This window comes from Condylura cristata, unplaced genomic scaffold (genome assembly GCF_000260355.1).
Source record: "Condylura cristata isolate star-nosed mole 26May11 unplaced genomic scaffold, ConCri1.0 scaffold00034, whole genome shotgun sequence".
Taxonomy (NCBI): Eukaryota; Metazoa; Chordata; class Mammalia; order Eulipotyphla; family Talpidae; genus Condylura; species Condylura cristata.
This window is the reverse complement of record NW_004567135.1, coordinates 8,547,989-8,572,030: the sequence shown is the minus strand read 5'-3', so window position 1 is coordinate 8,572,030 and position 24,042 is coordinate 8,547,989. Positions and strand designations below refer to the sequence as shown.

General features: G+C 48.4%; 2 protein-coding genes across 2 annotated transcripts in view; one reads left to right on the top strand and one right to left on the bottom strand.

Moving 5' to 3' along the window:
* SLC25A18 (solute carrier family 25 (glutamate carrier), member 18) overlaps positions 1-8,199 on the top strand; it is a 9,120-nt gene extending 921 nt beyond the window's left edge. The window contains exons 2-9 of the mRNA XM_004692533.2: positions 957-1,079; positions 1,257-1,312; positions 2,267-2,357; positions 3,105-3,239; positions 4,128-4,298; positions 4,921-5,075; positions 5,861-5,936; positions 6,287-8,199. Of these exons, the coding sequence (XP_004692590.1) occupies positions 957-1,079; positions 1,257-1,312; positions 2,267-2,357; positions 3,105-3,239; positions 4,128-4,298; positions 4,921-5,075; positions 5,861-5,936; positions 6,287-6,434 (955 nt within the window). The 3' untranslated portion in view covers positions 6,435-8,199. The remainder of the gene's footprint in view (positions 1-956; positions 1,080-1,256; positions 1,313-2,266; positions 2,358-3,104; positions 3,240-4,127; positions 4,299-4,920; positions 5,076-5,860; positions 5,937-6,286) is intronic.
* On the bottom strand, positions 7,788-23,248 carry ATP6V1E1 (ATPase, H+ transporting, lysosomal 31kDa, V1 subunit E1). The gene is made up of 9 exons (XM_004692809.2): positions 23,087-23,248; positions 16,998-17,063; positions 16,073-16,182; positions 15,470-15,536; positions 12,955-13,044; positions 12,282-12,350; positions 11,046-11,140; positions 9,271-9,358; positions 7,788-8,377 (listed from the first exon to the last, which is right to left on the bottom strand). Exons 1-9 carry the CDS (start codon positions 23,117-23,119, stop codon positions 8,315-8,317), a joined length of 681 nt encoding a protein of 226 aa, XP_004692866.1. The 5' UTR covers positions 23,120-23,248; the 3' UTR covers positions 7,788-8,314.
* Positions 23,249-24,042: the final 794 nt, after the last annotated feature.

Genomic DNA, 24,042 nt, shown 5'->3' with positions numbered 1-24,042 from the left:
TCTTCTCCAACTGCAAAATCTAAGTCACAATCCCGTTTGTTCTCACAGTTTCTTGCTTGCTTACTAAGGTTCATTTGTGAGGAAATCTGTTATCTACTCTTACCACAGCTAGATAGTCTACTTCAAATATTTTGAGCACCAGCTGCCTCTGGCCTGAAAGATAAGCAAATTTGACTAGGCTCCAGTGTGTCTGAGAAAACTTTGTTTTCTACCTTGTCTTCCCAAACTCCTGTGCGGAGCCAGGAGGAGGGGCCCTCTTTAGGTAAAGTGTGACTTTCCTTTTGACTAGGATCAGATAGTCTGGGTACTTTAACCCTGACAGGAATGTGTGTTCTCTTGTTATTAATGATAGCTACCATTTCCCAAACACATCAACTTATTTAAGCTTCACAAAATCCCTTGAGGCCAGTTTTGCAGGGGGGTTGTAGGGGCATGAGGGAGGGTACACAAAGCATCAGAGAAATGAAGTGACTTACTTCAGTAAATCAGATAATATAGCCAGAATCTAAATTCGGTTCTGCCTGACTTTCAGCCTGACATGAAGGCCCTCATAAGTCACTAAGCAGGCTTTTGGAGGAAGCTCCAAGAGAATGCTAAGGCCCCAACAACTTTCTACATCCCTTGGGGCCCCAGAGAGCAGAGCTGGCTCTCTGGACCGCCTTCCCAGAAGCCCTTGCAACTGCCTAGCTGTGGGGTTAGGGCAAGAAGCTTCAGCCCAGGAGAGTGCAGTGCCCCTGGAGGAGGGGGCCGGTACTCTGGCCTCTGGTCCCTCACCTGACTGACCAGACCTGGGGGAGGGAGAGGTGCCAGGGAACTGTTAGGTAGAAGGGTGTCTGGGCACGCATGGACGTGGGCTGAGGTCAGTGGAGCGGCCATTCCTCACCCTCCCAGTTCCTGCTCTCCGTGCCGTCTCTGTGCCTCCCCCTAACCCTGCCTCCCCCTCCTCTGTGGCCTAGTATTGCAGCGAAACTCATCAATGGAGGTGTGGCGGGGCTCGTAGGGGTGACCTGTGTGTTCCCCATTGACTTGGCCAAGACGCGACTGCAGAACCAGCAAGGGAAGGATGTCTACAAAGGAATGTAGGTGTCACTGGTGGTGGTGGTGGGGGGTCACCTGCCAGGTTTCTTGAGGGAGTGATGGGGTGGGGGGTGGGAGAAGGCAGTCTACTGGGGTGTGCCCAGCAGGTTCTGGCCACGTGGGAAGGGGACTGATGGGAAGCCTCGCTCGCCACTCACTTGGCTTCGGCCGGCTTTCAGGGTCGACTGCCTGATGAAGACGGCGCGGGCCGAGGGCTTCTTCGGCATGTACCGAGGTAGGCTGTGCGCCCCTGCCAGCTGTGGCCTCGTGCAAACAGACGGTGGCCCGGGGCTGCAGACTCTGGGGTTTCTAGACACTGGGCATTGGGGTTCCTTTAGTCAAGGAATTCCCGGAATGGGGCCTGGCCCAGCTGAGCCCCATTTGCTTTGCTTATGTCCTTGTGTTCTTTGATGGAGACAATGGTTGTGGGTAAGTTTGGGGGCAGCGGTGAGCCCCAGAGTAGTCCCGGAGCCTGGGCCCCCTCCTGACACCACCACTGCGGGTGATTTAGGAATGGGCAGCTCTCTGCTCAGGGCGCCCAGCCAGCGGGAGAGGAGGGGAGCTGGCAAGGGCAGAGGAGAGGAGGGTTTGCTCTCCAGAGGGAGGTGCCGGGTGGGTGGGTGTCCGGTGAGTCACTCTGTGCCCCGGGGTCTCTACTGGGGCAGAGTAGCTGTCACCACGCCATGCAAATGGACGCCAAGCTGTGCTGACAAGGAGCTGATAAGCTAGATCTCCTGAGAGAGAAAACCAACTGGTCTGCATGGCCCCCAGCACCCCCTGGTGCCTGTGCGACTGGGTAGCACAGCAGCCACTGAACCCTAACCCCTGGCCCCCAAGACCTTCTTACTGGGGTTCCTTTGGAAACCTGTTCATTTATCGCTGGAGCTGGGCGAGGCCCTGGCAAGTATAAACATAACTGCCTGAAAAACATGCATAGCTGCTTGATTACTGCATCGACGAGCCTAGAGAGGAGACACAAGACAAAGGCAACATGCCGGGACCAGGGTTGAAGCAGGGAACTGAAGGGAAAATGTGGTTTGGAACAGGCAGAGGCCCCTCGGTGCTCGCCCCCAGGACCCCCTTACTCCCAGCACGGGTCTGGGGGACTAAGAGGAGGTTGTGTGGGGGGGGCGGCTCGGCAGTCTGCTGCTGAGGGACCTGAAACCTGGCCTCCGTTTGTCCCCTCCAGGGGCCGCAGTGAACCTCACCTTGGTCACGCCGGAGAAGGCCATCAAGCTGGCCGCCAACGACTTCTTCCGGCAGTGGCTGATGGAAGACGGGTAAGGCCACGAAGGGGAGGATCACTCCCTGCTTGTTGGTGGGTTTTTCTTTCTTAAGATGTTTTATGTATGCACCCAGAACTGAGGTGCAGGCCAGAGGTAGCGAGAGGATTCACCAGAGACCGAGCGGAGAACAGAACAGGCAGATGGACTGAAGTCCACTGCTGAGGGGAGCAGCCGGCGGGGGCAGGAGAGGTCTCCCGCAGCATGTGGGTCAGCTTCAGGGCCGGGGGATTGAACTCGCACTGAAGTGGCTGCAACTGGCTCACAGTGCTGCATCCTGACCCGTTGCACCACCAAGGAGGGCCACATCGGTGGGTTTTTACATCTGACTCCAACTTCCCAGCGCCATTTATTAAAGCCACGGCGTTTTGCTTCCCTGGGTGTCCTTGTCAGGGAACCGACAGTTCGTGGGAAACCTCTGGTCAAAGAGAGCCACCACATGTGTAGGCTTATGTCTGGGCTCCCCTTCTCTTCCATGGGTGTGTGCAGTTGCTCTGTGTAGGCACAAACGCATCCCTACAGTGGGTATGATGCTATTAATGTCAACTTTCGGGCAGGTGCCACCTGTTGTAACGTTAGTCTCATGTCTCTAAGGAGTCCAAGCCTTAGACACAGGTGACTTTTCACCCAGCTGATGGAGTGGCAGCCAGTGAGGACAAGGCTGGGAAAGTTCCATCAGCCAGGGCGGGTCGAGGGCCGGTGGGCAGCGGGGCTGCCGGGCACTGAAGGGTGCTGGTCCCACAGGATGCAGCGGAATCTGAAGATGGAGATGCTGGCGGGATGCGGGGCTGGAATATGCCAGGTGGTGGTCACCTGCCCCGTGAAAATGCTCAAGATTCAGCTGCAAGATGCTGGGCGCTTGGGTGAGGCCAGCACCGGGTGAGGCCCCCTTCGCGTGGATCAGAAAGGGCCGTGGTCAGAATAGACGGCTCCACATTCTGTGGGACCCACTTCCTAGGTCGGTAGAAGTCTTTATTTCAGTCACGATTCTAGATGTCAGTACTGCCAGCTTTGGACAGAGCAGGAATGAGATCTCGATTCGGGAAGACGGGGAATACTGACAGTGCCGTGACGTTTAGGCTTGCTTTCCTAACGATTTCAAGAAAGGTCAGCAGCGGCTCGCGACCATGCCACCAGGGGAAGCCCTGTTACACCACAGCATGTCCCAGCGGCCGGCCCCTCGTGGAGGCAGAGGGAAGCTGCTCCTGTGCCTTCAGTGTTCTCTAGAAGCTTGGTCCTTTCCTAAGTCCCGGTCCTCTGGAAGCAGAGGACAGGCACCAAGCACTGATAGATAGGCTTTTTTTTTTTTTTAAGATTTGCTTATGCATACAAGAACTGGGGTACAGGAGAGGCCTCCGGCGCCATGTGGTCACCTCCCTGGCTGGGGGTCAAACTCCTGCTGCAGTAGCTGCAGACAGCTTCATGGTGTTGCGCTTGATTTAACCTGTTGTGCCATCAGGGAGGACACCATACATAAATGTTAAAAATAAATAAATACATAAAGCCACGGAGGCCATGGTCGCGCCCCAGGAAGCATCCCGGACATCCAAGAATGTGCATGTTTCATCGCAGCCAAAAAATGAACCTTCTGAAAGTCGTCTTAAGTGTCACAGCACTTTTAGACTTTGCCTAGGCTTTCCAGTCCTCACTGCGAGACCCCTCATGGAAACAGAGCGCGGGGAAGGGTTCTAGCCGGTGCTGGCTGTCCCTGGCCGCCCCAACAACAGGAACAGGGTCTTGCGGTGCCTGTGGGGCCTGGGCTGTGAGGGGGTGTCCTTTCCCCCCAGTCGCCTCAGCACCCACCTCCTCCGGCTCCTATGATGCGGGCTCGCTGCCGTCCCCCTCCAAGCGCCCGTCCGCCACCCTCATCGCCTGGGAACTGCTTCGCACACGCGGCCCGGCCGGGCTCTATAAGGGGCTGGGTGCCACTCTCCTCAGGTGAGGCTTCTGCCCCAATTCGAGACACAGAAAGGGCCATGAACGGGGTGGGGGGGGCCTCCCATACACCTGAGGACTTGCAGGCTCCTTCTCTGGTGACAGCCCCGAGTACTGGGTGTTCTGTGCCCGAAGGCGCCTGACAGTGCCTTCTGCGACGGACCGCGGACGGGTAAACCAGTAGACCAACCCTCTCGTGCCAGTCGCTGCTGCCTGGCCCAAGCCCTTCAAGCTGGCCAGGGCAGCCCAGCCCGGATGGTTCTCTCTAGAGTGGGTGAAGAGTGTAGATGTTGCCTCCACGCACGCAGCCCTTAGTCAGAGCTCTTCACCAGTCACCGCTCGCAGCTGTACTCACACCTTAGCCAGCCTGCCCCCTTGAATAAACAGTCCCCTGGTAGGACAGCCGTGGGGGAAGGGGAGAACGGGGACACTTCTGCTTCCCTTCATGTGGTCTCTGTGCCGTGTTATCCCCAGGTGCAGAGCGGGAGCACAGCACTGTGGACTTGCCTCTGACTTGTCTGGTGGCTCTGTGGCCCCTAGGAAAGGGGGCATCAGTGGAGGGAAGGGGGTTCGGGGCGGGCGCCCCAAGCAGCACGTGGCTCAGTGTTCCCTCTTCCTCCTGCAGAGATATTCCCTTCTCCATCATCTACTTCCCGCTGTTTGCCAACCTTAACAACTTGGGCATCAACCAGCTGACCGGGAAGGCCTCCTTTGCACATTCCTTTGTATCAGGCTGTGTTGCAGGCTCGGCAGCTGCTGTTGCGGTCACGCCCCTGGATGGTGAGTGCGCGGGAGGGGCTTCAGGAGGTGGCTTGCTTTGTTTACAAATGAGGCCTCTGTCTAGTTGTTATTGCTTAAATTCTTTTTTTTTTTTTTTTGTAGAACTGGGGTGTCCCACGGAGGTTTTGGGGGTGAGCAGATTCACCAGAGACAGAGTGGGGAGCAGAACAGGCGGATCGACTGAAATCCACTGCTGAGGGGAGCAGCGGGTGGGACGGGGAAGTTGGTTGCCTGTGGGTCACTCCCGGCTGGGATCGAACTGGGACTGTGATGTTGATAAGGCTGAGACTGAACCCCCAGGCCAAGAGATAATTCTGTATCTTAAGAAAGCCTCCCCAACCTGAAAATCCTCTTGGGTCACAAACTGTGGCCACCGGCAGAAACGCATAAAAGGTCCTCACAGAGAAAGCGGCCACGGGCCCTCTCCTCACCTGGTACCTTTCATCATTCTTGCCCACCTCCAGCCCAGCACCCCCTCCCACACACCCCCGAAGCTGTGAGTGACAACTATAAATGACTGCTGATTTTTAAAAATGTGAAGCTGAGCAAAGTGTGAGAAGACGACGCTGCGGTCTTTGGCCCTCGGCTCCGAGGGACCCAGAGGGCTGCGCGCTTCCTAAGTTTTTCCTTAAATGAGGCCCAAAGAGGGGGTGAGCTTTCATTGCAGATGGCACAGGCAGAGCCGGCCACAGGACTGCTGGGTGTGCTGGCTGTGGCGGGACACCCGGGCACCTGTGCTCAGGCCGCCCCCAAGGGCTAACTTGTGCTGTTTACTCTGGCTTCAGTCTTGAAAACGCGAATCCAGACCCTGAAGAAAGGCCTGGGTGAGGACAGCTACAGCGGGGTCACTGACTGTGCCAGGTGAGTCCATGTCCGCTGTAGGTCACGGAGGGACAGTCCCCTCCGCGCTGGTGTCTGCTGACACACGCCAGCAAAGTTTTGTTATTGACCAGTCCACTCCGCACTTTGAAGTCAGCCCCTGTCCTCATCTTACAAGTCTTGAGAGCTTCGTTCTTCTTCCTTGCGTCCCTACAGCGCCTTTCTCCCGGTCTAGCCGACCAGAGACGAGGCCAGTCTTGTGTGCAGGCCGGCTGAGCGCTGCATGCACCCCCAGCCCCTGCAGTGTGACCCCTGCTCAGGGGAGGGCCGGAAGGTGGTGAGGCCACCACAGCCTCTGCCGCTCAGCTCACTGGGCTCTGCTTTCTCTTCAGGAAAGTCTGGCGTCAGGAGGGACCAGCCGCCTTCATGAAAGGAGCGGGCTGCCGGGCCCTCGTCATAGCCCCCCTCTTCGGCATTGCCCAAGGCGTCTACTTCCTCGGGATAGGGGAGCGCATCTTGAAGTGCTTTGAGCAGATGTAGTGGGGCTTGGGCCCTGCACCGGCCGCCGTCTCTTTAGCCCAGGACTTCCAGAAGCCCCTAACAACACAGTGAAAATAGCGTTTGCCCTGGTTTTATTAACCTCAGCTCAGCCGGGCCGTGTGGGCCCTAATGTGTAGCGCTACCTCACCTCCGAAGAAACCACCACGCCCTAACAAGCAGGCTGGGAGGCCCCTGTTCTTCCTTCATGGCTCTGCATTCGTTTCCTTCGGGGCTGGAGCTACCAGCGACTTCCAGAAGCCCTAACAAGCTCCTTTCAGTCTCAGTGAAGATCGTGTCAGCCTTGTATTCACCACAGGGACTTAACAGTAAAGAGAAGGGGGGTTTCTACATTTTACATTTCTGCTTGACACACAAACCTAGTATACTTGAGTCAAGTTGAGAGTCTTGTTTTGTTAATTCTGATTTCTGTAATTTAGGGTTAGCCTTTGTTGACTTGGGTAATAAAGGGAGGATCAGGGGAGCAAGGGCCCGTGAGAGCCCTCAGGGTGCCTAGTTTGAGAGCAACTGAGTCCTCGCCAGGGCAGCAGGGCTGGGCCCTCCCACGGGCCGAGGACACTGTCCAATCCAGCCAACCTGTGGGAGTCTCGCCTCGTTAGTGGGGACATCAGTGTGTCCTCAGCTATTCTGTGTCCATTTCCCATTCATGAAGCCAGTCTCTATTGGTGGAGAACAGCCAAAGGGACATTCACGTCTTGATCCAGTCATTTCATGATCCCATCACCGAGGAACGCGTTTGCTGTCTCAGCGCACCCAACTCCTTCCCCAGAAGGCTGCTCTAGCAAGGTGGGACCTCATACAGACCTGGGGTCCTGTCCAGAAAGACCTGTGTTTACGTTAGCCCCACCTAGAACTGCAGTGAATGAGAAAAGGGCAGCCTCGCTGTCTACCTGGAGCAGGGCTCTGGACACAGACCTAAGGTCAAGTTCCACTTAGTTGCTGCAAGACCTCAGGCCATCTCAGTGGTCATCAGAGAAGCAGAAGAAAGGATTTATTCAGGCCTAACACCGGTAACTCCTCTTAAGATACCCAGTTTTTCCAACTCCGCCAAAGCTAATAAAACTATTTCTTCAATAAAGCTGTCAAACCCGAGAGGACACGGGTAATACTGGACACCTGCCTGTGTGGTGTGTGCATCACAATCGCGAGGGGCGGGAGGGCGTGAGGCTAGGGCAGGGTCTGGGTAACGTGAGCAGGAAGCGCCGGGGAGGACACATGGCTTCAGGATCTGGCAGCGGTCGGCCCGCAGATGCCGCAGGGAGTCGGAACATGCTTTCTAGATACCTCGGTAAGCACTGACCTCGCAAGCCACAAACGCACAGTACTTTCGCATAATAATTTGCAGTGAAATCCACATAAACCTTTTAATAAATAAAGCATATTCGTGGCTTAGAATTTAAATCACATTTACAGATGAGGAAAACGTCTAGGCCCAAGCAGGCAGCAGCGCAGCTACGGCTGCCGGGAGGGTGTATGCCCACATGCAATTGTAGCCTAAGGAGACGTAACAGTGGTGAACACCAGACCCATCACCCCCTACACTGGGCAACCGGAACCAGAGGACCAGCAGCCTTGAGTTTCATGCAACCACCATCTGGTCCCCTCACCTTGATGCTGCGGAAGCAGGCGAAGGTCGGGTAACTTTCCGTCAAGCCAGAGGTAGGTTTCCTGACCTTATTAAGTGAAACTTTCTCTCATTGTTAATTAGGCCAAGGGCATTAGCTACAGAAAGGTATCCACTGATAAATACAGGATATCAGAACAGCAAGGAGGAAATGACAGAGATAATCTTGTTTCTTCAAATACCAGAAACTTCCATATCATAGTTGTAGAGCAGTGGACGAGTTCCGCCTCCCACAGGTTTAATCCAGAAACTTCCTGTTGGCATTTGCACCAAACAAGGCTCCCCGTACTTCTGGCATCATCTGTGAAGAGATAAATTCTTTTATAAATAAGCACTGTTGGCTGGAGCACCTGGAAATGATGGCCAGTCACTGAGAACTCCCAGAGCTCAGTGCATCACGCCTGCCCTGGACCAGAAGCCTCGGTGAGAAACTGCCAACTGCAAATCAGTGGTTAAGGCTGATTCTAAAAGGCATAAATTAAAAAACCTGAAGAGCTACAGTTATTGTCTGAGTGACACAGGAAGCGAGATCAGTCCATGAACGACATCACCTCACCGTACTGCGCTGGGCCCTGTCCGTCCGTCAGCGACGACCGCGTCCACTCTGTCAAGCAGGACACCTACAGCGCCAGCTGTGTGAGCGCTCAGGTGGCTCCTGTAGTCCTTAGGCCTCAGCCTCAAACTCCGGGGCCACTGTCCAGCATGCAGCTCCAGCCACATGTGGCTACTGCACGTGGAACGTGGGCAGCGCGCTGGGCGGTGGCGCTAACACTCAAGCTTGGCCGTAAGACGGCCAGTGGGCCAGTGCCGCTGGCTCCGCCCTGCGAGGAAGCCCGGCACTGCGACAACTGGATTCTACTCGTTTCCTCGACTTTATTTCTCACACAGTGAAACACCCGAAGCAGCAGATGTTTCAATCCCTTTAAAAATGCATCTGCTGTGGTTCCCACCGTTCTTGCTGGGGAGCTCTGGCCAGCATCTCCGTGTGGAGTAAAACCTAAACACTGCAATGCTAGACAGCCCCACCTCCTCCTCCTCGTAAAGGCATCTCCTCGGGAAAGGCCTGATCCCCATGCCTTTCAGCAAATGTCAGAGATGCTGAGTGACAGATCTCAAAAACCAGCGAACAGACTTGCAAGTTCTCTGTGCAACTGCAGTTCCAGATGAACTAATGAGACGCACTCCCACGCTCACCTGCTGGGCTATGAGGTCCAGCCGGCTCTCGAGGGTATTGGAAACCTTTATTTTACGGTCCCCGTTACAGATCTCAACTCCGCCAGCTCTGAAAAGAACACAGGAAATAACAACTTTTAAAGATTTGAGGAAGCCCGACACGCGGCACTTTTACCCCACTCCCGAGAGTCTGGTGTGTGGGGCCTCGGGGCCGCGAGGGGCCAGCAGACAACAAGGCTTGACGCTGACTCAGGAAGCTGCTGAGGGCGTCAGACATGCGCGCTGTAACCTCACTCGCCAAGTGGCGTGGCGCCACCCTACCTGAGAGCACACTACCGTGCTCTCCCCAGAGCACGGAAAGAGGAAGGCCGGAGGTCCAGTTTGCAAACAAGCAGGGAGGGAGCTCTCACTGGACTCCTGGAAGGTGAGATCCCGCTACTCATCAGGGAGCCGGCGGCTGCGCTTCGGGGCTCACTGCGGCCCTAGCCACACCCCACGGCCACCCCAGTCCTCCAGCAGGGCTCAGAGCCATCACGGTGGTCCCCAGGGACCACGGTTCTACTGATGCATTATAATTTTGGCAAACATTTCTCCAAAGAAGCAGCTGTGAGAGAAAGGTTGTGAAAGGCCTGGTGAATTTTCTTTGGAAAATGATCACAGACTCCGAGCTTAGTGGTATTTTCTTCTTCCATTTCCCTGTGAGCCTCCAGGGTGCTTCCTCTAACAGTGTCCTTCCTACGGGCACAGTCCGTCCTCCGCTGAAACCCTGACCCGGGCTGTGACACGAAGCTTCCTTTCCGGGGCCGGCAGCGGGACAGGAAAGCACCGCAGTGAGAACAGCGCCCGTGCGCCAGGCAGCAGGGCCACAGGCCAGGGGCTCGCTATGGCTGCCGGCGGCCCTGAGACGCTCGGCACCCGCGCCAGCCTACAGACAAGGGAACGGCTAGCAAGGCTGAGCAAATGGGTGCATTTGTATAATAAAATGATAATATTAAAAAATCCACTTTAGGCCATCCCTGGTGGCGCAGCGGGTTAAAACACAGCACTGAGAAGCTAAAGCCACTTCCGCATGAGTTCGATCCCCGCCTGCCCTGGAGGAGACCACATGGCGTGGCAGACCTCTCCTGACCCGCCCGCTGCTCCCCTCAGCAGTGTACTTCGTCGATCTGCCTGTTCTGCTCCCCACTCTGTCTCTGGTGAATCCTCTCACCCTCCTCATCTCTGGCCTTTACCTCAGTTCTGTATGAATAAATGAATAAATCTTTAAAAAAAAATCTACTTTAAATTGCACTGGAATAAGTTCACAGTCATTTATCTGCAAGTCTGAAATCCAAAAAGCACCGAGAACAAGTCTAACTCATGTGGCTCCAAACTCGCTTTTTAGTCCGCTGGCAGTAAAGGACGATCAGGTCCCTGTCCCCTGCAGTGTGACTATTTCTGTGTCCATTCAGAAGCAGCACTCTGACTGTGGGGGCTGAGGGCTCCCCTGTGGGAAGTATTACGTAATATGTGGTACAGACCCATCTTGCTCCCCATCTAATCAGAGCATGAGTGGACCCAGCTTTGAGTCTGGGTACAGAACCGGGGCCACGTCTCTGCCGCGGGAGCTGGGCGCACAAGCACATCCGATGGCTGACAAGAGAGAACCCTAGAGTGCTGACAGGTGCAACAGCTGCAGGTGCACAGCCAGGCCCCCTCGCGGCCGACAGCCAAGGAGAAAGCCCACTCTGCAGGCCCCGTGTCACGCCAGGCTCCCTGCCAGAGAAGCTGCACGCTGAAGGCAGAGCGCTCCTTACATGTCCTCAGGCAGGTAGGCCTCCTGGTCAATTTGAACGTCAACATCTTTCTTAGTGGCGATTTTGTACATAGGGATTGCTTTTTGCACCGCTGCCTGGAAAAGCAAAAAAAAAAAAGATAAAAGGTTGCAGCAAACGAAACCTACAAGCAAGGATGGTCCCATTTATTTCAAGGAGAATAATCTGAAATGGGGAAGGGTAGAGGTGGGTTTTCAATGCCATTAGTGCTGAAGTCCTGTCTTAAACAATGTTGTGTCTATTCTGGTAGACACAGAAGCTTGACTTTTTCTCTGACAGCTTTATTAGTTGACCAGATTTGCCCATGTCCTCAACCCTTACCTGCTCCTCAGTCTAACAGCACCGGTTAGATCTGCCCGCTGACTTGGGCTCTGACACTGTTAAAAGAAAAAAACCAGCGTCCTCTAGAAAGGGCTAGCCGGCAGCTCAAGCCTGCCACGGGACGGCCGTCACCTTGCTGGGTTCCCTGCTAAGTCTGGCTGTGTCTGATTCGCTAGGGTGGCAGCACAAATGTGGATCGGATGACTGACACGCTTATAAATGAAATCCTAATTTGTGATTTTATATCGGAGGGGCATGACACCCGTGTCCTCTGGCTGGCACACTGCTTCCCAAGGGACAAGTTACTTGGGGAGATAAAGCATAGTAAAAATGCAATTATGTACTGTAAATGTGCTAATTTATAACAAGAAGTAGAACTGCTAAGGGACTAAGCACCCACACGCCTGCATGAAAACGAGAATCTTCTGGAAGAATCTGAAGGGCAGCGTGGCAAAACAGCATGAGCGGTCCTCCCTTAAACAGAACCTAGGGAGCACCTCACATTTGCTCCTGGGGCTGCAGTTACACTTTTACAACCACCAACCTCCTCTCCTCCGCTAGGATTAGGAAGTTCAGTCGGCCAGAGCCACGCCTCGGTAGTCTAACAGCAGCCTGCCTCGTAAGGGACACTGCCTATCTGCGCTCTAATCTGCGTAAGCTGCTTTGACTGTGGACTCTCAGATGAGGGCCTTCCCAGAGAGGGAGGGAGTCACCAGAAGGAGGGGACTAGTCCAGACGGCAGCTTGAGGCTCTTGCAGAAACTGAGGTGTCACTAAACACTTAAATTAATACCTAGTGTGGATTAAGAACATTATCTGAGCTGTGAGCTACTCGAACATATTTTATTCTTGGTGCTTCAAAATGCTAATTAAAAAAAAAGATCTCTGAGCACTTTACCTTGACCAGAGGGAAGTCCTGTTTCCTGCAACGAACAATCATTCGGGGCTCCAGCAGCTGGTACAAACCCTGGAAGACGCAGCAGATGCAGTTAGTACCAATGTAAGCTACAGATAGGGCACCAACAAAATAAAAAGTTTCTAGATGTTTTCATCAGATTTGGGAAGTATCAGAAAGTTCCCCTGCAGGCAACACATCTATTATGAGAGCAGGGAAAGATTTTGATGTCAGAAGCCAGATGAACATACCCAATGGTGGTAGAAACCGAATTTACATGGGAGCTTCATCTTACATCAAAAGGGTGAGATATTGCAGCTGAGCAGTAAGCAATTAAGAATGTACAGTGTTTGGGTGGAACCCCAAAAATCTCTACTTTGGTAATTATTTGCTCTAAATTTATTTTTCTGAACCTCAAATTAGGCAAGTTTAAAGTTGGAGGCCGCAAGCCCCTCTGACCCCTGACTCGTAAAGGGCTCATACGACTATAACAGAGACTGCTAAGCCTCAAGTGGGCCACCCGCACACTCCCTCAGACCGCATACATTTCTCCAAACTGAGGAAAATAGCAAAAGGAAAACAGCTAAGGTGAAAAAATTGGTAAAAAGGGCTGAGGCCTAGCCTGTCGATTCTGTACGAGCTGTAGCTATAATGGCAGAACTGGCCAAGAAGGTACCTGTAGCACCAGCCCATCCAGCAGCACTTGGTACCTGGTTGTATCTTTTACCACTTTGCTGAGTCTCTGTTTCGCTTCCGTTAGTAGGTCCTACGAAGAGTGGAGAAGACAAAGTTATACCCTGACTATCTAGATAGTCAGCTCAGAAGCCACCAGGTGGCTGGCCCTGCTCCCTGCCCAATTACCTCATGCTCTGCCACAAATTGGTAAAAAGCCACATTCAAGCCACATTCTCTGAGGTGTAGGGCAGACCCAATGCTGTGTTATTATTTTACATGTTACTTAAAATGGACATCTTTCCCCAAACAATATACAGATTTGAAACCATCCCTATCAATATTCCAATATTCTTCATGGAAATGGGGCAAACTCAGTAAAATTTGGACTACAAAAGACTCCAAGTAGCTAAAGCAATTCCAGTAAAAAAGATGGGCAATATTATGTTCCCACACTTCAAATTATATTACAAAGTCTCAGGAATCAAAACACTGTGGTACTGGAACAAAAATACATACACAGAACAGTGAATAAAATCTAGAGCTCAGAAATTCATACTTACATGACAATTCACAACACAGGAACCACAAACATGAATGGAGAAAGTGTCTTCAAATGGTGCTGAGAAAATTGTACAGATTACATGCAAAAGAATTAAAGAAGACCCCTGAAATACCACACACAAAAACTGATTCAAAAGTGATGAGAGACTTGGATGTAAGACCTGAAATCAAAAAATACACAGAAGAAAATGCAGGTGAGACACCTCCCAGCCCTGATTTCAGCAATGCCACCAGGGGCTTGACACAATAGCAAGGAAAACAGAAGACAAAATAACTGAACAGACCACGTCAAGTTGAAGAGCTTCTGCACAGCAAAATAAACTATCATGGAAACAAAAGGACCCCTCAGAAAATGGGAGAAAATGTCTGCACATCAGACATCAAGAAGCTAATACCTGAAATTTATAAAGAACTCACAACAAGAAAGCTGGTTGAAAAGTGGCAAAAGAGCTTCAGTGACACTTCTCTAAAGACAACACACAGATGGTCAACAGACACATGAACAACTGGTCATCGAAACTAGTTACCAGGAAACTACACATCAAACCCACAACGACATACCACCTCACAGCTGTGAGAATGGCCCCTATTTAAAAAAACAAACGAACAATAAGATGTATTGTTGAGTGATGTTGAGGAAAGGGAACCCTTGTGTGCTACTGACTCATCCAGTCTCCATGGAACAGTGCAGAAGTTTCTCAAAACATTAAATGTTCCAGCAAGCTCTCTCCAGTATCAGTACAAAAGAGTAATTCAGAGATAAGTATGCTCCGATGTTCATAGCAGCACAATAGCCAAGTTATGGAAACAACCTAAGTGCCCCGTAACAGATGAACAGATAAGAGGTGGTACATATACACAAAGGAATACTACTCAGCTGTACAAAAGGTGAAAACTTGCCCCCTTTTCCTTAATGGAACCACCATTCTCCTAGTTAACAGATCTGAAATTCAGTTGCTAGGGCTGAACTCTCTCTTCTAGTCAACAACGAGGAGGCATCCCCGTTAAGCCTGGACCTCTTCCATAACACTGACAGCCCTACTCAGGTCTTCCTGCACCATGTGTGATCATCTGTAATAAGAACTAAATCTTAGAATATTAGCTTATATTTCTTTAATCATCTAAGAAAACGATGTGTTTTCCATTATTCAAATGTTGTTGCTTTTTCATTTAGTTTTATTCATTTCCATATATTCCTAATAATTTTGTAGCTATCATAAAGCTGTTTGGTTCCTGAATATAATTCAAACACCTCTAGGCTTTCTCAAGAGAGGGATTTCTGCCCTCTTCATTGGGTGACAATATTTCCCAAAAAGTTTGAGCCTAATCTCTTCTGCTAGTTAGCCTATGTGTGCATACTTTGCACACTATGATATTACCCACAAAATAAAACAAAAACCTCAAGGGCATTCTATTGAAAATGGTAAAGCTGTATGATCTTGTGATCACGCAGGTTCTATTAGGTCAGAAGATTCTTGAAGACAGAGAATGTATCTTTTTCATTTTTGTATTTATTACAATACCTAGTATAACGATTTGCTGACCAAATGTTTTCCCTCTAAAATCAATGCCTTACTAAGATGTTAACTAGTGAAATCTGTATAAAAAGTAAATAAGGGCCTCCCTGGTGGCCCGGGGGTTAGTCTTAGGGCTCTCACCTCTACACCCTGAGTTCGATCCCCAGCCAGGGAGCTGGCCTACATATGGCACAGCCGACCATTCCTGTCTAGCCTGCTGCTCCCCTCAGCAGTGTAGTGAATATCTGTAGACTGGCCTGTGCTGCTCCCTGCCCTATTTCTGGTGAATCCTCTCATGTTCGCCACCCCTGCCTCTGGCCTACATACCAGTTCTTCTATGCATAAATAAGTAAATAAATCTTCTTTAAAAAAAGACTTTAAAAAAAGCAAATGAAGAAACACTGTATAATTTTATAACCAGCAGGAGCTAATACTCACTGTAATAAGGTCATCTCTTGCTCTGAGGACTTTGAGTCTTGCTTGATTCATCAAATTGGACATTTGACTATAAAAGGTACAGAAAACATAGTGTCAGCACAACATAAAAAATAAAAATGTATAGAAAGAATAGAAAGCTTCCTTTTTATGTACAAATACTTTTCTAATGATCAAGACTCACCAACATGCATTTGCAGTTTGCTCAGATAACGACTAGATGGTCCAATTAGGGCCCAAACCCACATATGCTCAACTCCAAAGCACCTGTTGTTCTGTCCCATTTAAAGCTTCCTTGGGTGGGCAGGGGGGTTTTCCCTGGTGGCACAAAGGGTTATGTCTCAGCACTATCAAGCTAAGGCTGGCCACTGTGGCCAGGGAGCTGACCCACATGGTGCAGCAGACCTCTCCTGTCTCACTCGCTGCTCTCAAGCAGTGTACTTCAGTCAGTGTGCCTGTTCTGCTCCCCACCCTGTCTGGTGAATTCTCTCGCCCAACACACCTCTGGCCTACATCCCAGCTCTTGTATGCATGCATAAATAAAATGAACCTTAAAAAAACAAATGAAAGCTTCCTTAGCCTAATACTGTGACCAAATCTACTTACATTTTCTTCTGCTGCTCAATCTGCTTTTCTTTCTTCTCATAGTACTCCATAATCTTCAGTCTCTGGGTTTGTACCAGACGACCCTTCTCAATGTTGAACTCTTCTTCTGCCTACCGGGGAGGCAACATTAACTCATTAGACCAGCTTTTGATAACCAGTTTTGTTTAAGAAGGTGATACACCTTATTCTGTATCTAAAACAGGAAACAATGTCCTATCAATTGTTAGACTATATAAGTATATATCTTAGTGGGAGGCAAACAGTGATAAATCAAATAGCTCAATGTTTCTTAAGAGTTTTAGCCCTACACCACCAGCCACCAAGAATTTAGGGCACTATTGGTAAGTAACAAATGTAACAACAATAGAATAAATTCAAAGATAATAAAAATAAAGTATTATACTGATATATTCTGGTTATAATTTAAAAGCAAGCCTTAAAAATGGCTATCATGTTTATGATTACGGAAAAGAAGAATTTCATTAACTGTATATATAAACAATGTATAACTGGAAATAGCTATAAAATTTCTAAATGCTGAATGAGTATGATCTTCATAATGCACAAGGTCTTTCCTCAATGGTATATAACTCCAAATTATTGTTCTTGCAGCAAGCCCATATTAATAAAATAACAAAAGAAGAACAAAATACTTCACCTTTCTCTAACTAGCTGCCAAAATTAGCCTTTGGTACTAAATTGAATTTTGGATTCATGCAAAAATTATTTTTCAACTCTGTACCACGAAACTCCAGAACACAAATTGGCAATTAGAACATTTAGAAAGGAAATTTTATTTTTAATGCTAAAAATAAGATATTTTCATTAATCCCATGCAATCCAATGTTAATCTTACCAGCTGTTTTAGCATAGCAAAGCAATATTGAGTTTGGCAACTTCTTAACCCTGGAAAACAGAATCTCACCTTGGCATCTATTTCTTCTGCTTTCTCATTGGCTTCTTGTTCAATAAAAGCCATCATATGCTTAATCTACAAAAAAAGAGATTTTATTTTTTAATATAATTAGAAAAAAGTTATTTATTGGGTCTCACTCCTCAACAATCAATCATTTAGTGAAAAGTATAACTGGTGCCAGGCACTCTCTAGAAGGTTAGATGAAAATTTCTGTCCTGTGGTAACTTATAATCTGGAATGTGCTCTGGTAAGTGGGCCTGATGCATTATTCAGTAATACAAGTAAATAGAACATTATCTTTTTTTTTTTTTGGCTGCATCTACAGCAAGAATGAAGATCATTCTCAGCAATCAGGTTGCTGACATTCCAGAAAATGCCGACATCTCCCTGAAGGGTGGCACTGTCACTGCGAAGGGCCCCAGAGGTACCCTGAGGACAGACTCAGTCACATCAATGTTGAACTCAGTCTCCGTGGAAATGAAGAGCCCCCGGGTTCACAAATTGCGGGGAAATAGGAACTGACTACAATTCCCACTATCTGCAGTTGTAGCCAGAACGCCACCTGGAGGCCCACTGGGCCTCAGTTACAAGGTGAACTCTGTGTCTTCTCTTCCCCACCAACACACTTAGGAAAATGGGTCTGTGCTGAAAGCCAAAGTATCTTGGGTGAAAAATATATTTGCAGGGTCAGGTGAGGTCAGGTGAGGCCACCTGTTTCTTGTTCACTATGTCAAGCCCAGAAAGAAGAGTTAATTCTTGAAGGAAACTACATTGAACTTGTATCAGTTTCAGTGGCTTTGATTCAACAAGCCACAGAACTAAAAAGAAGGATATCGGGAAATCTGGGGATTGTATCTATGTTTCTGAGGAAGGGGCAGTTCAGGAAGCTGATGAGTAAGATTTATGTTGACCAATTACAGAAACAGTGAGATTTCTGAGTAATTGCTCAGACCTATTTGTGACATATCTTTAAGATGCAATAAAAGTTATGATTGATTTTGGGAGGAAAAACAGAACGTTACTCTACTCTCCTTCACCCTGCAGCCAACCTGAGCTCTCTTCTCCACTCTAATCAACAAGCTGCCTGGATTAATTTTTCTACTTACCTCCACACTCAGCATACTTTGCTCTGACTTCTACCCCTTCCTCTCCAGAGTGGCAGTGACAACTGTATGTCCTTGACCTCCAATGTTGGCCTTTCAGCATCTTCCCGTCTGCCCAACCCTCCCTTACTGAATAATCTCTTTCCTTGCAACCAAGACTGCTTTGTTCCCCTCCTCAGTCTTCTCTGGGACCACAGTGCTTCCAGGTCCATACCATTCTGCACCCCTAAACATTAGGAATAAGTGGAACTAAACTGGAACTGTGGACTAGCATTCCCTTTTCAGGACTGGCAACTCACTGAATCGCACCCTGATTCTCTCCTTACAATTAACCACTCACAGCTTCACCTGCATGCTTGGGAACTTGGAAAACTGATGGTTACAAAGTCTGTATCTCTGGGGGACAGGAGCATCAGAAACAAACAGCTGCAAGTGCTGAGCAAACACCTGCTGGGAAAGTCACACATGACTCCTCCTGGGACCCGGAGCTGGGAGCTGCAAAGCCTTGACTTCCTTCTCATTCCTTGCCCCTTCTAAAATTCCAGCACTTTGGGGAGCAGGTTGTTTGGGGGTGCCTACCCCACCAACTACCATGATGGGCCATCTCAAATACAACTTCTTCATGTGAGGGCAATTTTTATGTTTCAGCTTGGCTTTCTGGCTGTAAGGACTGAGTTTGGTATGTTACAGTCGTCTGCCGCCCAGACATCATTTTTTGTATCTCCTAAACACAGCAACCTCTAGTCAACACATTAAATAATAATGTGTTAAATATTATTTAACACATTCAATAATCAACTGCTGATCACTCTCTTCCCCACCTTCCACGTAGTCTTAGCACCCACGTTCAACTGTGACTCTTTGTACCTCCGTCCTCACTACCTGATCAATCACCGAACCGTATCAATAGTTACTTAATCGGCCACACCGCTCCACCTGCACAGTCACAATCCCAGTCCTTGCCATCAGCCTCTCCAAGACAAATCACTGCAACAGCTTGTGAATTTGTCTCCCTGCCTTAGTGCTGTTTCCTGGTAAACTACATTTCTTCGAGAAAGATCCTTTAAAGACCATCTCACTATCATGAACCACACTCCTTCCTCTTATCGAAAAGTATCAAGATTTTAGAAGCTCCACATCTGGTTACTGCTTCCCTCGTAGCACCACGTGCACATTCCCCTCTCCATCTGCCAGCTCTGCAGATGCCTGTCAGACTGAGCTGACTGCACTTTTCTAATTCAGCAGGTGGTGACCCGCTCCTCAGTGGAAATGTAGGCAGGGAACTTGAAGGGTTTACATCTCTGCCCACAGAGAATCCGCTGAAATTTTCTGAATGGGCTTGGGGCAACTGGTCCGACTTAAGTTCGAAAGGCAAATGTAAAAGAGATTCAAGGGGGAAAGTCCAAGCAACACAGCTATCAAATGCACTGGCAGTTTCATTTCATGGGCCTTACCTGACAGGAATTATAAATCTAAAAGAAAGTTGATAGGTGCTCTCGGTTACTTTTTTATATTTATTCATTCTTCCACCTAAAGATAAACTCCATGAGTTCTGGGATCTTGTCTCTTCCTCTAGAGCTGTGACTCCAGAACATGGAACTGACAGTGCTGCTCAGTATTTTGAGAGACCAGGAATCTCTTGTGAGTTTCCAGCATTCTGAGCTATTCCATGTCCTTTTACAGTTTGACAGTGTGGAAACAATTCCCAGCTTGCCAATGTAACACAAAATAATAAATCTAAGATGCATATTGATGTACAAAAAAATGAATTAAGAGTTGTTTCACCAGAACGCAAATTTTGCACTTAAATATGGTTAAGATGGTAAAATAAAGAACAAAGACTACAACCCCATGGGATCAAAATCTTAAGGAAAACAATGTGGGTGGGGATGGTTTTAGTGGGAAAAAAATTTTTTGGGGGAAAAAAAGATTTATTTATGCACATAAGAGCTGGAGTACAGGTCAGAGGTGTGAGGATTCACAAGACAGAGTGGGAAACAGAACAGGTGGATCGACTGAAATACACTGAGGGGAGCAGCGGCAGGACTGGAGAGGTGTGTTGCACTATGTGGGTCAGCTCCCTGGCTGGGGATAGAACCTCTGCTGCTGTGACTATGGACAGCTTCATAATGCTGTTCTTTAACCCCCTTTGCCACCAGGGAGAGGCCAGAAAATTTACTGTTTATCAAAATTCTTAGGAGACACCCTACTCTCAAAGAACCAAAGTAATTATAACTAGTCGATTTTACAGAAAATACAATAATTTTATAAAATCCAAAGTTGAAATACTGGGATACCCAATATTGTATAGAAAATCATCCTGCTAAAAGGAAAAAGCCCCTTCCTGCCATAATTTCTGTGCATGTGCATGGTGAGAAATACTATCTCCACAAGTTCAGTTCAAAGCTTCACTGATTCAGAGCAACATTTTAAAAATAGATTCACTGGCCTCTCCCTGGTAGCGCAACGGGTTAAAGCCCCACATTATGAAGCTCTCTGAAGTCACAGCAGCACGTGTTTGATTCCAGGCCAGGGAGCATCACCCACAGGGCACAGCAGACCTCTACTGTCACCCTGCTGCTCCCCTCAGCAGCGCATTTCAGTAGATCTGCCTGTTCTGCTCCCCACTCTGTCTCTGGTGAATCCTCTCACTCAACACACCTCTGGCTGTACCCCAGTTCTGTAAGCATAAATAAATCTTTAAAGGTAAAATAGATTAAGTAAGTACAATACTCAAAAACAGACAGACCTGGCCTCTACAGGTGAGTCAGATTTAAACCTGCATTATCAGCTTTAATGGTCAGGCTGGAGCCTCCCTACCAGATTTAACCAGATCAGCACGGCCTTGAGCAAAACACACTGATTTTAACCATGACCACAGGAACCTGTTTACTGTCAACACAATTATACTGTCTTTAAGAATTCCAACAAGAGAAACAGTCAGCCCTTAAGGACATTTAACTCCACCCCGAAGGCAGAAAAATCTAGACTTAAAAAAAAAGAAAAAACTTTTCTTTTTCCTGCTCTCCCACTAATTAAGGTTTCTGGAGTCATATTCCTTTGAACTTTCATGAAATAGATGACCATACTCGCAGACAAAAAAAAAAAGCAAATATATAAAAATACTTAGTACAGTGGGGACGACATTAGGGAATCCAGGATGTATTAAACACTGATGTGGCCCTGTGGACACAGTTAATCAAACACATTGTCCTCAGTAGCATGGAGCAGAACAGACAACAGACAAGTTTGATCATTCTTTTGATTTCAGATAAACAACAAAAAAATGGTTTTGGTCTTGATTCCAAGGAAACATCTGCTTTAACTTTGTATTTTTCCTAGAGAAACCTTAATAAGGATAGGAAGAGAGGAAAAAACAAGAGGAAGAAGTGAATTAGCGTTAATATTATCAGAGTATGTGGAGGGCCCTGTACTTTTTCCACTTTTCAAGTGTTTTTATATTTAAAAAAAATTAAGCAGCAGCAGTGATAGAAACATTCAAAACCTCCCACTGGTCTGTAAGAACACTAAGATTTCTTAATTTTCTCTATAGATGCTATTATTGTTACCTTATTTCCTTTTGTGATTAACACAAGAACTATTAAAATTAAGAAACACTTCTCCCTTCTTAGATGTTTCCAGGGAAATGGAAATAGCCAAAGAAAAAAACATTTTATTGCTCATCTAAGAAAATTCATAAGCCAGTGAGTGTGTGCTTTAGTCAGAGAATTTTCCTAGTACTTCAAAACCAAGACTTAGATCTCTAAAACTATGAGATTAAATAGTGTCCTTAAGTTTACTTCTCTGAAAAACCTATTTGCAATATAACTACTAAAAACAAGACTCCTGACAAGTGACAGAAGGAAACCACTTGTCGGGTTAATCACAGGCACATAAATACCAGTATATCCTGAGACATTTTTGCATTTTAACATTAGGAATGCCTGCAAACTAGAAGGGCACATTTTAAAAATAATGCAGTAGTTTATGTTTACATCATTTTGTGCCTTTTTCCATCTCAGTTGTAATCCCCATGGGCTTCCCATCACCAAATCACCGGCGTGCCATCACCATAGTCCAGTGCACTTCCCCACTCCCCACTTTTGATCCCATTCCCTCTCCATCCTCGAAAAATGTCTCTGGTATTTAGTTGTTCATTATTATTTTCTCCCCTGGTCCTATATACTCCTGCTGTGAGTGAAACCATCCGGTGTTTTTCCTTTTCTTTCTGGCTTATTTCACTAAACATGATTGAAGGGCACATTTTTAAAAAGAAAGCAAAAGCACTGAAGTTTCCTGAACTAGTTATGCACTTGCAAAATTGATGCAAGTTCCCAATTTACCTAACAACCCCGCCGCCCGCCCACCCCAATCCTTGGCTTATCTACTTTTGTGCCAAACGCTGTCAGGCGTTGGGGTTCATAAAACACAAGAAAATTAGGGTTCTACATTTGACAAATATTAACGTAGACACAAGCAGGAGACCAAGCTAGAGGCGGCTCCTCCAGGACTAACAGTTAAGTGAATGGCTTCAAAACAACACTGGAAAACATCTCTCTTCGCTGAGCATTCTTTCCTCTCACGAACTGCGAACCCTCCCGCAGGTCCACAATCAAAGTGACCAGGTCGTTTGCAATCCCTGCGTTTCGACTTGCATTTTCAATCCTAGTTTTCGGCTCTCGGCTCCATCAAACACAACGAAGAGGCTGGGAAAACAGGAACTGCAGAGACTGGAGCCAGAGAGCCAAGGCATTCAAGGGAGCCGCCCGCGAGCCAGTCCGCTGCGTAAAACCCAGGCAGGAATCACATGAGCGGCGGGGTACATCCCGGGTCACAAGACCCCCTCCAGCCAACCCCCTAGCGCCGGGAGAGTAGGGGAAGGGGCGCTCCTCCCGCACCGGGGCGGCCCCAGGCCAGCGCCCGTCCGGAGCGAGGCCCCCGCCCACCACCCGGCCGGGCGCCACAGATGCCGAGGCCCAAATGCCAGCTTCTCACCTGCTTTTGCACGTCAGCATCGCTGAGGGCCATGGCGCAAGAGAGGCTGGGCCGGAGAGCAAGGGGCTTGAATTCAGCCTCAAGCAGGGAACAGAAGGAGCCGGAGAGGGACAACACCGGGGGTCCGTTTCTTTTGCTTTATAAACCCAGCTTCCGGTTCCTGCCAGGTGACAGCGCACCCAGCCCGGGTGGCGCTCCCAGCCAGTAGGAAGAGAGCAGGCCCTGGAAGTCCCGCCTCCGCCGCAGCTTGCCCCGCCCCCGCCCATCTGGGCGCCTGCGCGGGCGCCCAACCCCTGTCCTTTCTGGAGGTTGACTCGTGACACGGTTCTTGTTCTCGAACAGCCGCTCTTATTCAAGAAGGACTTCCCGTGTCTGAATTAGCGGAGTGGTGTGGATTTCTCCAGGCTTACAGCCCTTGTATTGAGATAAAAGTTTAAGTATTTTCTAAACCCAAACCAGAATATATTATTGTATTTTGCTGACCTTCATGGAAGCAAACTCAACAATAATATGTTCATTATTAGATGTTTAGCTTTAGGGCAATTTTAAATTTACCAAAAAATTGAATAGCATAGAGTCCCCGTGATTCTTTCTCCCTCTCACTGTTTCCCCTATTATTTAACATTTTACACTAATATAGCACATCTGTTTTAATTAGACAGTATTGGTGTATTAACTAAAGTCTATAATTTAGTCGGGTTTCCTTAGTCTTATCCTTTTTCTGTTCCAGGATATTATTAGTACAAAAAACAGTTGTCATGTCTTTAAGTTTCCTTTTGGCTATGACAAATTTTTCAATCTGTAACAGGGTGGTCCTCAGGAAAAGAAGGAAGCAGGATAAAGAGTCTCTAGTTATGAAGAAAAAAAAAAAAGGTTATGGTTTGAGTGTCAGTATTACACATACTACTTCCTTCTTTTTCTGGGGGCCACCCTGTTACAAAACGAGTTGGAAGATC

Excerpts from the sequence above, each read along its gene's own strand:
- ATP6V1E1 (XM_004692809.2), bottom strand. The coding sequence starts at position 23,119 with ATGGCCCTCAGCGATGCTGACGTGCAAAAGCAG. Across the intron at positions 17,064-23,086 it reads ATGCTGACGTGCAAAAGCAG|ATTAAGCATATGATGGCTTT; the intron begins GTGAGAAGCTGG and ends CTTTTTTTGTAG. Across the intron at positions 15,537-16,072 it reads ATTGAGCAGCAGAAGAAAAT|TCAAATGTCCAATTTGATGA; the intron begins GTAAGTAGATTT and ends TACCTTTTATAG.